The following is a 15,259-nucleotide window of genomic DNA, read 5'->3' as shown; positions in this document are numbered from 1 at the left end:
AAGCAAATTGTATGTTTGCCTTTATTACACAAGGATTGGAGTATAAGAGTAAATAATTCTTACTGCAATTATATAGGGCCTTGGTGAAATCATATCTGGAGTACTGTGTACAGTCTTGGTCTCCTTACCTAAGGAAGGATATACTTGCGCAAAGAAGGTTCATCAGACTGATTCCTGGGGTGGGTTTATTGTCCTGTGAGGAGAGATGGAGACTAGGCCTATATTCCCTAGAATTTAGAAGATTGAGAGTGGATCCCATTGAAACCTATAAAATTCTTAGAGCTTGACAGGGTAGATGCCAGGAGGATGTTTCCTCACTCAAAAGGTTGTGAATCTTTGGAATTCTCTACCTCAGAGGGCTGTGGCTGCTCAGTCGTTGAATATATTCAAGACAGATTGATGGATTTTTGGATATTAAGGGAACTAAGAATATGGGGATAGTGGAGTTGAAGTAGATGATCAGCCATGATCTTATTGAATAGCGGAGAAGGATCGAATAGCCTACTCCTATTTCTTGTGTCTCTTGTGTTCACTCCTTGTTCTTCCCCATGGCCCTACAATTTTTCTCCCTTCAAGTATTTATTCAATTTCTTATTGAAAGTTATTATTGAATCTGCTTCCACCACCCTTTCAGGCAACGCTTTCCAGATCATACCAACTTGAATTTAAAAAAAAAATTGTTTTCTTTTGCCAATCACCTTAAATCTGTCGCCCCCGGTTACATAGCCTTCTGCCACTGGAAATCGTTTCTCCTTATTTACTCTTATCAAATAATGATTTTGAACACCTTTATCAAATCTCCTCTTAACCTTCTCTGCTCTGAGGAGAACAACCCCAGCTTCTTCAATCTCTCCACATAACTGAAGTCCCTCATCCCTGGTACAATTCTGGTAAATCTCTTCTGCACCCTCTCCAAGGCCTTGAAATCCTTCCTGAAGTGTGGTGCCCAGAATTGGACACAATACTCCAGCTGAGGCCTAACCAGTGTTTTATAATGATTTAGCACTATGCTTTTGTACTCTGCCTTTATTAATAAAGCCAGGGATCCCATATGCTTTTTTATTTAACCGCCTTTTCAACTTGTCCTTCAAAGATTTGTGTACATACACCCCAGGTCTTTCAGTTCCGGCACCCCCTTTAAAATTGTATAATTTAGTTTATATTGCCATTCCTCATTCTTCCTACCAAAATGTATCCCTTCACACTTTTCTGCGTTAAATTTCATCTACCATGTGTCTACCAATGTTCCCGTTGAGCTCTGCGTCCGCTCAGCTGTCTTGCGCATACGCGGAAATTTGAATGGGCAAGCTATGCACCCAAAAAAATTAGAGGGAACATTGGTGACTGCCCATTTTACCTATCTGTCTATCCTCCTGATTGTTTACTACTTTTCTGAGTTTCATGTCATCTGCAAACTTTTAAATTATGCTCTGTACACCCAAGTCCAGACTGTCAATGTGTATGTTCTGTGAATCTGTACCTTCAAAACCCAGCTTTCCTCTATTCAAAGTAAAATTACACTTTTTTTAAAGCAAAATGTACCACCCCATATTTAGTGACCGTGAATTTCATTTGCAATTTTTTTCACATTCCACTGTCTGTTATCAGTAGTCCCCTGTGGCATCTTTTGACCCTCTGTTATTTACTGGGCATCTTGTAGTATCATCTGCAAATTTGGTCATCATTCAATCTATCCCTACATCTGTATCAGTGATGTAAATGTTAACAGAAGCGGCGGTAGGACAGAACCCTGTGGGACAGTTCTGCCCACTTCCAAGCACTCGGAAGTTATCCTTGACTCCCACTGTCTGTTTCCTCCCTTTTTAAACAGTTTTTAATCCAATTTTCTACCCTTTTCCTTATTCAATGCCTCTTGATCTTCTCCATTAGTCTCTTGTGTGGCACTTTGTGAAAGGCTTTCTAAAAGTTAATGTAAATTACATCCACTGTATTTCTCTTATTTGCTATATCTGTCACCTCTTCAAAGAACTTATCAAATTTGTCAGGTTGGAAACCTGATGGTAGAGATTCAAAAGGAGTTGTGGGAATGATGGACATGGACTTAGAAAGCGATAGCACGTTCAAGAACTTTGGGGAGAAAATGGAGATTGGAGATTGGGTGATTGTTTGCAAGAACAGAAGGTTCATGAAGGACGGTTTTTGAATGGGAGTGATAATGGCACTATGAAAGGAAGGAGTCCTTTACAATGTTAGCTTGCGGGGGGCCTGAAGTTACATGGTCAGCGGTTTAGTGTGAATTGGGTCAAGGGAGTAGAAGTTGGGTTTTTTGGATGAAATGTGTTTTTAGGGGCCATGAGGAGTGATTGGAGAGATCTAGATGTGGTCTAGCCAGATCTGGTTATTGATGGTTAAATCAGTTATATGCCAGATACATTTAAGTCTGCGCATCTTGGACTTGAGGGAGCAAAGATAGGGGCCATATCAGGGGGAATTGGCCAGGATGGGAGAGAGTAAAGGTTTGTTGACTGTAGGGGCATCTAAAGTGGAAGTGAGCGAGTGGTTGAGCAAATTAACAACTGCAGTGTTGTGGTGAATGGAAGGCCAAAAGGTAGGCAGTTTGTAGCTTGGAAATGCAGTTGCAAGTAACTTGGAGAGTTTATTTTCTAGGACGAATGCAGCAGGAAGTTGGGTCGGCAGATGGTAGGGAGATGTGGGTGGTGAGGGATACAAGATAATGGTCTGAGATGGTCTCATTAATGAAAGAGACCATGGAAAGATGGCATGATAGAGAGGGTTGGATATGAATCTGGGTAGAGAAGTATATTTGTATGGTCACTTTAAAAAAAAAAAAAAAAAAAAAATTTACTATATATAATGTTTTCTGACATCGTCTTTTAGAAGTTAAAGTAGGAGAGTCCTCCAGGAGTGGGTCATTATTTGCAGGTGGTCCCCATGAATGTGTAAACATAGAAACATAGAAAATAGGTACAGGAGTAGGCCATTCGGCCCTTCGGCCCTTCAAGCCTGCACCACCATTCAATAAGATCATGGCTGATCATTCCCTCAGTACCCCTTTCCTGCTTTCTCTCCATACCCCTTGATCCCTTTAGCCGTAAGGGCCATATCTAATTCCCTCTTGAATATATCCAACGAACTGGCATCAACAATTCTCTGTGGTAGGGGTTTCCACAGGTTAACAACTCTCTGAGTGAAGAAGTTTCTCCTCATCTCAGTCCTAAATGGCCTACCCCTTATCCTAAGACTGTGTCCCCTGGTTCTGGACTTCCCCAACATCGGGAACATTCTTCCCGCATCTAACCTGTCCTGTCCCGTCAGAATCTTGTAAGTTTCTATGAGATCCCCTCTCATCCTTCTAAACTCCAGTGTATAAAGGCCCAGTTGATCCAGTCTGAGGAACATTTGCAGAGGTACCCCCACACAAGTTTGAAAATGCAGAGTTTATGGTAATGTCTGATTGATTGTTAATTTCAATTTAACTGCACGGGATTCCAGGATTTTAACCAAGTGTTTGAGGGATTACATTACACAATTTTTCTCAGTTTACAATTAGAGGAGTTATGTTATGGGTATTGAATGAGTCCAATTTTTGAGACTATAGAATTTTTCTGATAGTGTTTTGAGGATTGCATTCACTGGGCCCAAGTTTCGGCCTCAGTTACTCCTGATTTTTTTGGAGCAACTGGTGTAGAACGGAGTATCTTAGAAATTCAAATTCTCAGCATTTAGTTTGCTCCAGTTCTAGTCAGTTAGAACAGTTTCACTTTGGAACAGAATTTATTTTTCAAAAGGGTGCGTGTCCGGCAACTTACGCCTGTTTTCAAAGTTTCGACAGTGAAAACTTACTCCAAACTAACTTAGAATGGAGTAAGTGAAGATTTTTGTACGCTCGAAAAAACCTTGTCTACACTTTAGAAAATCAGGCGTAGGGAATGGGGGGGGGGTTTAAAGGGAAGTTTACAAACATTAAACACTTCAGTTTTACAAATAAAGAGCCATCATCAATAATAAATGATAGAAACATCAATAAATCAACCAATAAATCAATCAAAAAAAATTAATAAGAAATAATTCTTTTAAAAAAATCAATAAATAAAACATTTTCTACTTACCGACTGCAGCACCGGGAGCCCTCCAACAGCGTGCTGGGATCCGCCCCACCCCCCAGTGTGTCTCTGTCAGTGCCTCTATCTCTCTGTCTGTCTGTGTGTGTCTCTCTCTCTCTGTCTGTCAGTGTCTGTGTTTCTGACAGCGAGGGGTGGGGGGGTGCAGGGGGAGGGGAGGGAGGGAGGGAGGGAGGGAGAGAATGAGGGGGAAAGGAGGAGGGGAAGGGGGGAAAGGAGGAGGGGAAGGGGGGGAAAGGAGGAGGAGGAGGGGGAGGGAGGCTGAACGGGCCGGGCCCGGCCGGGCCCAAGACTTCGGGCAGGGCCCGTCCCCAGCACTAGATTTCCAGGTAGGTGGCGTTGGGTCGGGTCGGGTCCGGGGTAGGGAGCGCGGGTCGGGGTCGGGGGGGAGGGGGGTCCGGTTGGTTCGGGTAGGGGTGTGAATGTTTAAAATGTATAGAGACATTGAAGTTGAGAACGTGGGAATTGTATAGGGACAGTATAAGCTAACAAAGAATTCATGGAGGAATAGCCATGACATCTCGGACTCGAGACTGCGAAATGTTACAACACTAACACATATTGAAACAAAACCCACAGCTTGCAGAAAAACCTCAAGGTCTTATTAAATCATGTTATTAACCTGAAACATTAACAGAAGGTCTTTGTTTAAAATCAGACCATACTTAGGTCGGCTTATGAGTGGACAAAGGGAAAGAGGGACCAAAAGAGAGAGGTTGAACTAGGATGTCACTCTAGCCCTATCTTGTTATCTTTTGCTGAGAATGTATAACTGTTGTCGCTTTACGATGTAACTTCACTTATCCGTAGGGAGTGTGTACGCTCGATCGAGAATGTATATCCTCTGTCTGATAAGTCTTGCCGGCCGGTAAAATAAAGACTGCTTTGTTCAAAGAACAAGAGGTATTCGACTCAGTAATTTTACTGAACCAGATTGAGAGAAAAGAATCTACATTTACAGGGGGGAGAGGGAGGGAGCGCGGGGCGGGGGGGGGGAGGGAGGTCAGGTTGGGTCGGGTCGGATCCGGGGGGGAGAGGGAGGTCGGGGGGGGGAGCGCCGGTCCGGTCCGGGGTGGGAGGAGCGGGAGTCGAGTCGGGTTGGGAGGAAGCAGGAGCTGGGCGTGGGAGGCAGCCTTATGCACGCAGCCCCAGTGAGGCCATTCGGCCAGGGCTAGGGGCTGCGTGCTTCGGGCCCTTCCCACACAGTTTTGGGCGCCTGGAGCTACTGCACATGCGCGCCCCCTGTAGCGCGCATGTGCAGAGATCCCAGCACTGTTTTCAGCGCAGGGACCTAGCTCCGCCCCCTGCAGCCCATGCTGTGCCGCGCCCGACTCCAGAGGACCTGCAGGGAGCCGGAGAATCTGTAAGTTTTTTTTAGGCGCACTTTGTGGCGCGAAAAACGGGCGTCCAGGTCGGGGCTGCGCTGTTCTAGGCGCGGCCCGAAACTTGGGCCCATTGATTCTTTCCATTTTTCTGTAAAGATCCTAAATCAGTGGTTGGTCTTGTTGATTGAATCAATTTCTGTGAAGCTTCTTGCTGTAAGATTTGTACATTGATCCATGCACATTTCAATTAGGCTTTCAAAAAGTATTTCCGGTTGCATAAATGTATCTTCAAGCTCCCTTCATTTGGAAATGAATAGAGTTTCCATTTATTTTTTAAAGTCTGTTTGTGGCCACTAATGCATTCGTGTGAAAGTTTTTACTTTTTTAATATATTATTGCAGCAAACACCAGATTTTCTTTTCTCTGTTCTGTAATTTCAGGAGAAACTGGCATTGGAAAGTCCACCCTTATGGATACGTTGTTTAACACCAGTTTTGAGAGTAGCCAATCAACACATTATGAAAGCCGAGTAAAATTGAAGGCTCAGACATATGAACTACAAGAGAGTACTGCCCGCTTAAAACTAACCATTGTAAATTCAATGGGCTTTGGCGACCAGATAAATAAAGAAGACAGGTAAGCGACCTGCATGAGCAATTCCCCTGGAAACTGTTGAGGACATTTATTCGTATTTAACTACAATTATAAACTGATTCTAAGAGTTTTCCTAAGTTAGGATTTAGGATTTTTGAGATATTGCAGAATCACATCGTGTCTTTTTGGTGTATGGTAGCTAAACCATCCCATCCACATCCATCACCTGTCCTTCATTGTCCAGCTCCATTGGACAGCTTCCATGTGATTCCACTTCTACCTGTCCAAAGCCACCCAATACTTCCTCCAGTAATGGCTTTTCTTCTTGCGCTCTGTCATCTTTGGAGAATCATAAATATATATTCTTGGTTTCCTCCTTTTCCTCATTTATTGTCTCTTGGTAATAGCATCTGAAGCACAGGATCAACTTTCACATGATGACACCAAGCCACTCCACTTCCTTCGACCTCATGACCGCAATGTTGTTTGACTGCCTGCCCTACATTGTTGTGAACAAGTCAAAATGTCCTTCAACTGCACTACAGGAAGACATTTCTTGAGACAAATTAATTCAAACAATAAGCATGAATACTGATTTTAGGATATTCACATAACATCCTCTTCTCGGCCATGCACTCAGGCTGAACAAGAAATTTTTGATCGGCCCAGAGCTGAACTTGAAACCTCACGTTCTATTCATCTGAACTGTTTGCTTCCAACTCTGCAACATTGCTGGTGTCTGCCCTTCCCTCTGCTCCAGCATTTCCCTTATCCATCTATTTTTTTTTTTACGTACAAGATCCCATGGCACTATTTCGAAGAAGAGCAGCGGCATTATCCCCAGTGACCTGGTCAATATTTATCCCTCAGTCAACATAACAAAAACAGATTATCGCATTGCTGTTTGTGGGAGCTTACTGTGTGCAAGTTTGCTGCTGTGTTTCCCACATTACAACAGTGACTACACTCCAAAAGTACTTAATTGGCTGTAAAGCGCTTTTCGACGTCCGGTGGTGATGAAAGGCGTTATATAAATAGTAATCTTTCTTTCTTGGAGGCTTAATTTCTCCATTCTCAATTTCTGTTATCTTACTGTCTTTCCATCATCTATAAACTCTCAACTTGTCCAGATATCTGCCACCTGTACATGGTCCTGCTTGCCCATCACATTAAACTTAAAATTCTTGACCTCAAATACTTTCGCAGCTATGTCCCACCCTATTCTCTCTAGGCTTGTATTCTCACCCCCTCCCTTTGGTCCTATGACTCTGGCCTTTTGTGCATCATGCCCTCGCTTTATCCCACAATTGATGGCAGATCCTTCAGTGGCCTCAGCTCGACTATCTGGAATTCTCTCCATAAACCCCTCTTCTTTTCTAATTATCTGTCATCATAGGCAGTCCCTCGGAATTGAGGAAGACTTGCTTCCACTCCCTAAGTGAGTTCTTTGATGGCTGAACATGTGGGACAGACATTCGTCGAGGGAAGGGGTCGGTAGGGCTGGTTTGCTGCGCGTTGCTTCCGCTGGCTGCGCTTGGCCTCTTCACGCTCTTTGCGTTGAGACTCGAAAAGCTCAACGCCCTCCCGGATGCACTTTCTCCACCTCGGGCGGTCTTCGGCCAGGGTCTCCCAGGTGTCAGTGGTGTTGTCATACTTTACCAGGGAGGCTTTGAGGGTGTCCTTATAATGTTTCGCTGTCCTCCTTTGGCTTGTTTACCACGAAGGAGCTCCGCATAAAGCATTTGCTTAGGCAGTCTCGTATCTAACATGCGAACTATGTGGCCTGCCCAGCGAAGCTGATCGAGTGTGGTCAGTGCTTCAATACTGGGGATGTTAGCCTGGTCGAGGACACTGATGTTGGTGCGCCTGTCCTCCCAGGGGTTTGCGGGATTTGCAGGATCTTGCGGAGACATCGTTGATGATATTTCTCCAGCGTCTTGAGATGCCTTCTATACATCGTCCATGCCTCAGATTCATACAGGAGGGCGGGTATTACTACAGCCCTATAGACCATGAGCTTGATGGTAGATTTGAGGGCCTGGTCTTCAAACACTCTTTTCCTCAGACGGCTGAAGGCTGCACTGGCACTCTGGAGGCGATGTTGAATCTCCGCATCAATGTCTGCCTTTGTTGAAAAGAGGCTCCCGAGATATAGGAAATGATCCACGTTGTCGAGCGCCGCACCTTGATGATTGGAGGTAGTGCTGTGCGGTACTGACAGGCTGGTGGAGGACCTTTGTCTTACGGATGTTAAGCGTAAGGCCCATGCTTTCATATGCCTCAGTGAATACATTGACTATATCCTGGGGGAGGAGGAGGAGGAGGAGGAGGAGGATGACGAGGAGGCCGGACCGCCGAAGACTTTGGGCAGGGCCCGCCCCCAGCAAAATGCCGGCCGGGCGGGCCCCGCTGCCGATGATGGGGAGGCAGGAGCTCAACTGGAGGGGACACAGGAGCTAAACGGGAGGGAGCGAGGGAAGGAGGCCCGAGTCCGATCTTCGCCCTGGCAGCCCCAGGCCCCTCCTACACAGGCTTGGGGGCCTGGAGCTACTGCACATGCGCGCACACTCTAGCGCGCATGCACAGAGGTCCCAGCACTGTTTTCAGTGCCGGGACCTGGTTCCGCCCTTCACGTGTTCTGCTGTGTTGCGCCAAGGGCCTGGATCGACCGGACGGAGGGGAGAATACCAAGGTAAATAATAGGCGCCGTTTATGTTTTTAAAAAGTCAGCGCACCACATGGAGATGCGCCGTTCTAACCCTGGGGGCAAACTTGGGCCCGCAGTTTCACTGTTTGCTTTCCCAGTTTGTTAGGATGGCCACTAGCCCTACTTTATCCTAGAGCCTCAAATGTCTGATCCAATAGCATGATAGCTATGCCTTTAATAACCTGGATTAAATCTTCTCTCCAGTGAGCATAAATCCAAGGCATCAATTCTGTCTTTGTAGCACAGTGATCTCTAGCTGGGAATCATCTTTGTTTCCCTTTTCTGCATCTTCTCCAGAATTGAAATGTTGTACTTAAGGTATTAAAACTGGATTCAGTACTTCAAATGTGTTCCCAAGATCTATATAATCCTGTTCTGATGGTAGTGCTTTTTAATGAATAGTCTGGGCATTACAAACTACAGCCTTGCTTTGGCTGCATCCTTCTGGCACTGCAATTCGAAATCTTTCCCCCTCTCGGTTACTTCTAACTTACAATGACTCATTATATTCTTCCCTCTAACTATACCTATGCAACTACACACCTTTTTTTACATTGAAGGACATTTTGCGAATCTTGAACCCACTTTCCCAATCAATCCAAATCCAGTTATAATCAATTTCGCTCTTGTAGGTTACTGACGCCGTCCCACAATTTGGTGTCCTCTGCAAATATTATTACTGTGCTACCTATGTCCTCCTCCAGATTATTAATCATTAACAGAAGGGAACCAAGCACTCCACTCGTGATTGGAGCTCACTGAAAAGTTACCCATTTAAAATGACCTAATGTATTATATAATCCATTTTCTCATTTCATGCACCATACCATAAGATCTAACTATTTTGCACAATCCCTAGAAGCACTTTTATAAAGTGCCTTTCGGAAATGCAAGTTGATGTCTACTGTATTTCCTACATTACATCAGTGACTGCACTTCAAAGTACTTAATTGGCTGTAAAGCACTTTGGGACGTCCTGAGGTATTGAAAGGTGCAATATAAATGCAAGTCCTGCTTTGCTCCCTTCCATCTCTTCAAATAACTGAATTAGGTATGTCAAACATAGAAACAATGGGCCCAAGTTTCGGCCTCAGTTGCTCCTGATTTTTGGGAGCAACTGGTGTAGAACGTAGTATCTTAGAAATTCAAATTCTCAGCATTTAGTTTGCTCCAGTTCTAGTCAGTTAGAACAGTTTCACTTTGGAACAGAATTTTTTTTTCAAAAGGGTGCATGTCCGGCCACTTTCGCCTGTTTTCAAGGTTTCGGCAGTGAAAACTTACTCCAAACTAACTTAGAATGGAGTAAGTGAAGATTTTTGTATGCTCAAAAAAACCTTGTCTACACTTTAGAAAATCAGGTGTAGGTTACAAATTAGGCGTAGGGAATGGCGGGGGGGGTGGTTAAAAGGGAAGTTTACAAACATTAAACACTTCAGTTTTACAAATAAAGAGCCATCATCAATAATAAATGATAAATACATCAATAAATCAACCAATAAATCAATCAAAAAAAATTAATAAATAAATTTTAAAAAAAATCAATAAATAAAACATTTTCTACTTACCGACTGCAGCACCGGGAGTCCTCCAACAGTGTGCTGGGACGGTCCCCCCAGTGTGTCTGTCAGTGTCTCTATCTGTCTGTCTGTGTGTGTGTCTCTCACTGTCTGTCAGTGTCTGTGTTTCTGACGGGAGGGGGTGGGGGGGAAGAAGAGAGGGGGTGGGGGGGAAGAAGAGAGGGGGTGGGGGGGAAGAAGAGAAGGGGTGGGGGGGAAGAAGAGAGGGGGTGGGGGGGAAGAAGAGAGGGGGTGGGGGGGAAGAAGAGAGGGGGTGGGGGGGAAGAAGAGAGGGGGTGGGGGGGAAGAAGAGAGGGGGTGGGGGGGAAGAAGAGAGGGGGTGGGGGGGAAGAAGAGAGGGGGTGGGGGGAAGAAGAGAAGGGGTGGGGGGGAAGAAGAGAGGGGGGGGTCGGGAGAAATCAGGAGCTGGGCGTGGGAGGAGCCTTATTCACGCAGCCCCAGTGAGGCCATTCGGCCAGGGCTAGGGGCTGCGTGCTTCGGCCCCCCCCCCACGCAGTTTTGGGCGCCAGGAGCTATTGCATATGCGCGCCCACTGTAGCGCGCATGTGCAGAGGTCCCGGCACTGTTTTCAGCGCAGGGACCTGGCTCCGCCCCCAACAGCTCGTGCTGCGCTGCGCCCGGCTGCAGAAGACCTGTAGGGAGCCGGAGAATAGGGAAGTTTTTTTTTTAGGCGCACTTTCTGGCGCGAAAAACGGGCGTCCAGGTCCGGGCTGCGCCGTTTTAGGCACGTCCCGAAACTTGGGCCCATAGAAACGAGGTGCAGGAGTAGGCCATTCGGCTCTTCGAGCCTGCACCGCCATTCAATGAGTTCATGGCTGAACATGCAACTTCAGTACCCCATTCCCGCTTTCTCGCCATACCCCTTGATCCCCCGAGTAGTAAGGACTACATCTAACTCCTTTTTGAATATATTTCGTGAATTGGCCTCAACAACTTTGTGGTAGAGAATTCCACAGGTTCACCACTCTCTGGGTGAAGAAGTTTCTCCTCATCTCGGTCCTAAATGGCTTACCCTTTATCCTTAGACTGTGACCCCTGGTTCTGGACTTACCCAAGATTCATAAGAACATAAGAACAGGAGTAGGCCATCTAGCCCCTCGAGCCTGCTCCACCATTCAACAAGATCATGGCTGATCTGGCCGTGGACTCAGCTCCACTTACCCGCCCGCTCCCCATAACCCTTAATTCCCTTATTGGTTAAAAATCTATCTATCTGTGACTTGAATACATTCAATGAGCTAGCCTCAACTGCTTCCTTGGGCAGAGAATTCCACAGTTTCACAACCCTCTGGGAGAAGAAATTCCTTCTCGATTCGGTTTTAAATTGGCTCCCCCATATTTTGAGGCTGTGCCCCCTAGTTCTAGTCTCCCCGACCAGTGGAAACAACCTCTCTGCCTCTATCCTGTCTATCCCTTTCATTATTTTAAATGTTTCTATAAGATCACCCCTCATCAAACAAACATAACCTCTACATTTGTGATGCTGTGTTGGGTGTCCCCTTTTACCCTGTATGTTGTAATTACTCATTTATAGCATGTCTTGTGATGCTTTCCATTTACTTTCAGCAAGCACTGGGGTGAATGATGAGCGGGGCAGTGTAAGTTAGGATCTGGGCCGAAGAGGTTTGGAAAAGCTGAAAATTATGGAGGATGGTAGGCTGGCCAAGAGAGATTTGGAAAAGTCCAGTCTGGAGGTGACAAAGCATTGGATGAGGGTTTCAGCAGCAGGTGGGCTGGGTCAGCAGACGAGACGGGTGATGAAGGAAGTAGGCAATCTTTTTGATTTTATACAGTTCAAGCATAACCTCCTTGCACCTGTATTCCATGCCTCAACTTATAAAGGCAAGTAAGTATTCCATATACCACCTTCACCACCTTAACCACCTTATCTACCTGGCCTGCTACATTCAGGGATCTGTGGACCTTCACTCCAAGGTCCCTTTGTTCCATCACACTTTTCAGTGTTGTACCATTTAATGGGCCCAAGTTTCCACATGATTCGCGCCTGATTTTTAGGAGCAACTGGTGGAGAATGGACTATTTTAGAAATCGCAATTCTCCACATTTTTTTTTCTGCAGTTCTAGTCAGGTAGAACAGTTCTCGTTTAGAACAGAATTTTTTCTTCAAAAGGGGGCGTGTCCGGCCACTGACGCCTGATTTGAAAGTTTCCACAGTGAAAATGTACTCCAAACTAAAGTAGAATGGAGCCAGTGAAGATTTTTGTAGAACTGAAAAAACCTGTTGTACACATGAAAAAAACTCATTAAATTTGACAATAAATCCTTATTTATACTTATACAAATATTATACAAATAAATCCAACCTGAATAAACATTTATAAGCCAAGAAAAGATTAAATAAACCATCTTCCTGCCTGTGTGAAAGTGCTTCAGCCAGGGAGAATTCTGCAGCCGTTCGTGCCGCTGAGCGGGAGGGAGGGGAGCGGGGGGGGAAGCGAAAGCCCTTCGTGTCGCTGAGAGAGAGAGCTGGGGGGGGGGGGGGGGGGAGGGAGGGAGGGAGAGAGCGGGGAAGGGGGGGAGGGGGGAAGGGGGAGAGGGTGGGGGGAGGGAGGGAGGGAGGGAGGGAGGGTGGGGGGGGGGAAGGAAGGGAGGGAGGGAGAGAGCGGGGGGGGGGGAGAGAGAGAGAGAGAGAGAGCGGGGGGGGAGGGAGAGAGAGAGAGCGCGGGGGGGGGGGGGGGGGGGAGAGAGAGAGAGCGCGGGGGGGGGGGGGGAGAGAGAGCGCGGGGGGGGGGGGGAGAGAGAGCGCGGGGGGGGGGGGAGAGAGAGCGCGGGGGGGGGGGGAGAGAGAGCGCGGGGGGGGGGGGGAGAGAGAGCGCGGGGGGGGGGGAGAGAGAGCGCGGGGGGGGGGGGAGAGAGAGCGCGGGGGGGGGGGGGGAGAGAGCGCGGGGGGGGGGGGGGGGGGAGAGAGAGAGCGCGGGGGGGGGAGAGAGAGCGCGGGGGGGGGGGGGGAGAGAGCGCGGGGGGGGGGGGGGGAGAGAGAGCGCGGGGGGGGGAGAAGAGAGAGAGCGCGGGGGGGGAAGAGAGAGCGCGGGGTGGGGGGAGAGAGAGAGAGAGAGAGAGAGAGAGCGCGGGGGGGGGGGGGGGGGAAGAGAGAGAGCGCGGGGGGGGGGGAAGAGAGAGCGCGGGGGGGGGGGGGGGAGAGAGAGCGCGCGGGGTGGGGGGAGAGAGAGAGAGCGCGGGGTGGGGGGAGAGAGAGAGAGCGCGGGGTGGGGGGAGAGAGAGAGAGCGCGGGGTGGGGGGAGAGAGAGAGCGCGGAGTGGGGAGAGAGAGAGAGCGCGGGGTGGGGGGAGAGAGAGAGCGAGCGCGGGGTGGGGGGAGAGAGAGCGAGCGCGGGGTGGGGGGAGAGAGAACGAGCGCGGGGTGGGGGGAGAGAGAGCGAGCGCGGGGTGGGGGGAGAGAGAGAGAGAGGGAGGGGGGGGTAGAGAGAGAGAGAGAGGGAAGAGAGAGAGCGCGGGGGGGGGGAGAGAGAGAGAGAGAGAGCGCGGGGGGGGGGTGGAGAGAGAGCGTGGGGCGGGGGGGGAGAGAGAGAGAGAGGGGGGGGGGGTAGAGGAGGGAGAGAGAGGGAGGGAGGGGGGGTAGAGAGGGAGGGGGGGAGAGAGAGGGAGGGAGGGGGGGGCAGAGAGGGAGAGGGAGCGGGGGGGGAGAGAGAGGGAGCGGGGGGGGGAGAGAGGAGGGGGAGGGAGAGGGGGTGGGGGGGAGGGAGAGAGAGCGGGGGGTGGGGGGGGGGGAGAGGGAGCGGGGGGGAGAGGGAGCGGGGGAGGCGAAAGAGAGAGCGGGGGAGGCGAAAGAGAGAGAGGGGGAGGCGAAAGAGAGAGAGGGGGAGGCGAAAGAGAGAGAGAGAGAGAGAGAGCGGGAGGGGGGAAAGAGAGGAGAGAGGGGTGGGGGGAAGAGAGAGCGCGGGAGGTGTGGGGGGAGAGCGCGCGGGGGGGGGGGGAGAGGGCGGGGGGGGGGGGGAAGGGGGGAAGAGAGCGGGGGGGAGGTGGGGGGAGAGAACGGGGGGGGGCAGAGAGAGAGCCGGGGCGGGAGGTGGTGAGAGAGAGAGAGAGAGAGAGAGAGAGCGGGGGGAGGGGGGTGGGGATGAGAGAGAGAGAGAGAGAGAGAGAGAACGGGGGGAGGGGGTGAGAGAGCGGGGTGGGGGGGGTGAGAGAGAGCGGGGGGGGTGGAGAGAGAGAGAGAGGGGGGTGGGGATGAGAGAGAGAGAGAGAGAGAGAGAGAGAGAGGGGGCGGGGGTGAGAGAGCGGGGGGTGGTGAGAGAGAGAGAGCGGGGGGGTTGAGAGAGAGCGGGGGGGGGTGAGAGAGAGAGAGAGAGAGAGAGAGAGAGAGCAGGGGGGGGGGTGAGAGAGAGAGCGGGGGGGGGGAGAAAGTGAGAGAGAGAGAGAGAGAGAGAGAGAGAGGGGGGGGTGAGAGAGAGAGAGAGGGGGGGGTGTGAGAGAGAGAGAGAGAGCGGGGGGGAGGGGAGAGAGAGGTTGCGGGGGGGGGGGGAGAGAGAGGTTGCGGGGGGGGGGGGGGAGAGAGAGAGAGAGCGGAGAGAGAGAGGGATGGGGGGGTAGAGAGGGGGGGGGGTAGAGAGAGAGAGCGGGGGGGGGGGGGAAGAGAGTGAGAGTGAGAGTGAGCGCGGGGGGGGGAGAGAGAGCGGGGGGGAGGAGAGAGAGGGAGCGGGGGGGAGGGGAGAGAGAGGGAGCGGGGGGGGGAGAGAGAGAGCGGGGAAGGAGAGAGGGTGGGGGGGAGGGATGCAGAGCGGGGGGTGGGGGGAGGGAGGGAGAGGGAGCGGGGGGGGGGAGGGGGAGAGAGAGAGAGAGAGAGAGGGGGGGGGGGTGAGGGGGTGGTGAGAGAGAGCGGGGGGGGGAGCGAAAGCCGTTCGTGTCGCTGAGAGAGAGGGTGGGGGAAGGGAGGGAGAGGGTGGGGGAAGGGAGGGAGAGGGTGGGGGAAGGG

General features: G+C 49.9%; 1 protein-coding gene across 2 annotated transcripts in view; it reads left to right on the top strand.

Moving 5' to 3' along the window:
• The window catches only part of septin10 (septin 10), a 130,567-nt gene that overhangs the window by 14,912 nt on the left and 100,396 nt on the right, over nucleotides 1–15,259 (top strand). For both annotated transcript variants that reach the window (XM_070892133.1, XM_070892134.1), the window contains exon 3: nucleotides 5,869–6,064. In XM_070892133.1, the coding sequence (XP_070748234.1) occupies nucleotides 5,869–6,064 (196 nt within the window). The remainder of the gene's footprint in view (nucleotides 1–5,868; nucleotides 6,065–15,259) is intronic.

Source organism: Pristiophorus japonicus, chromosome 10 (genome assembly GCF_044704955.1).
Source record: "Pristiophorus japonicus isolate sPriJap1 chromosome 10, sPriJap1.hap1, whole genome shotgun sequence".
Classification (NCBI taxonomy): domain Eukaryota; kingdom Metazoa; phylum Chordata; class Chondrichthyes; family Pristiophoridae; genus Pristiophorus; species Pristiophorus japonicus.
Note: the sequence above shows the minus strand (reverse complement) of the source record. Positions and strands in the feature narration are given on the sequence as shown.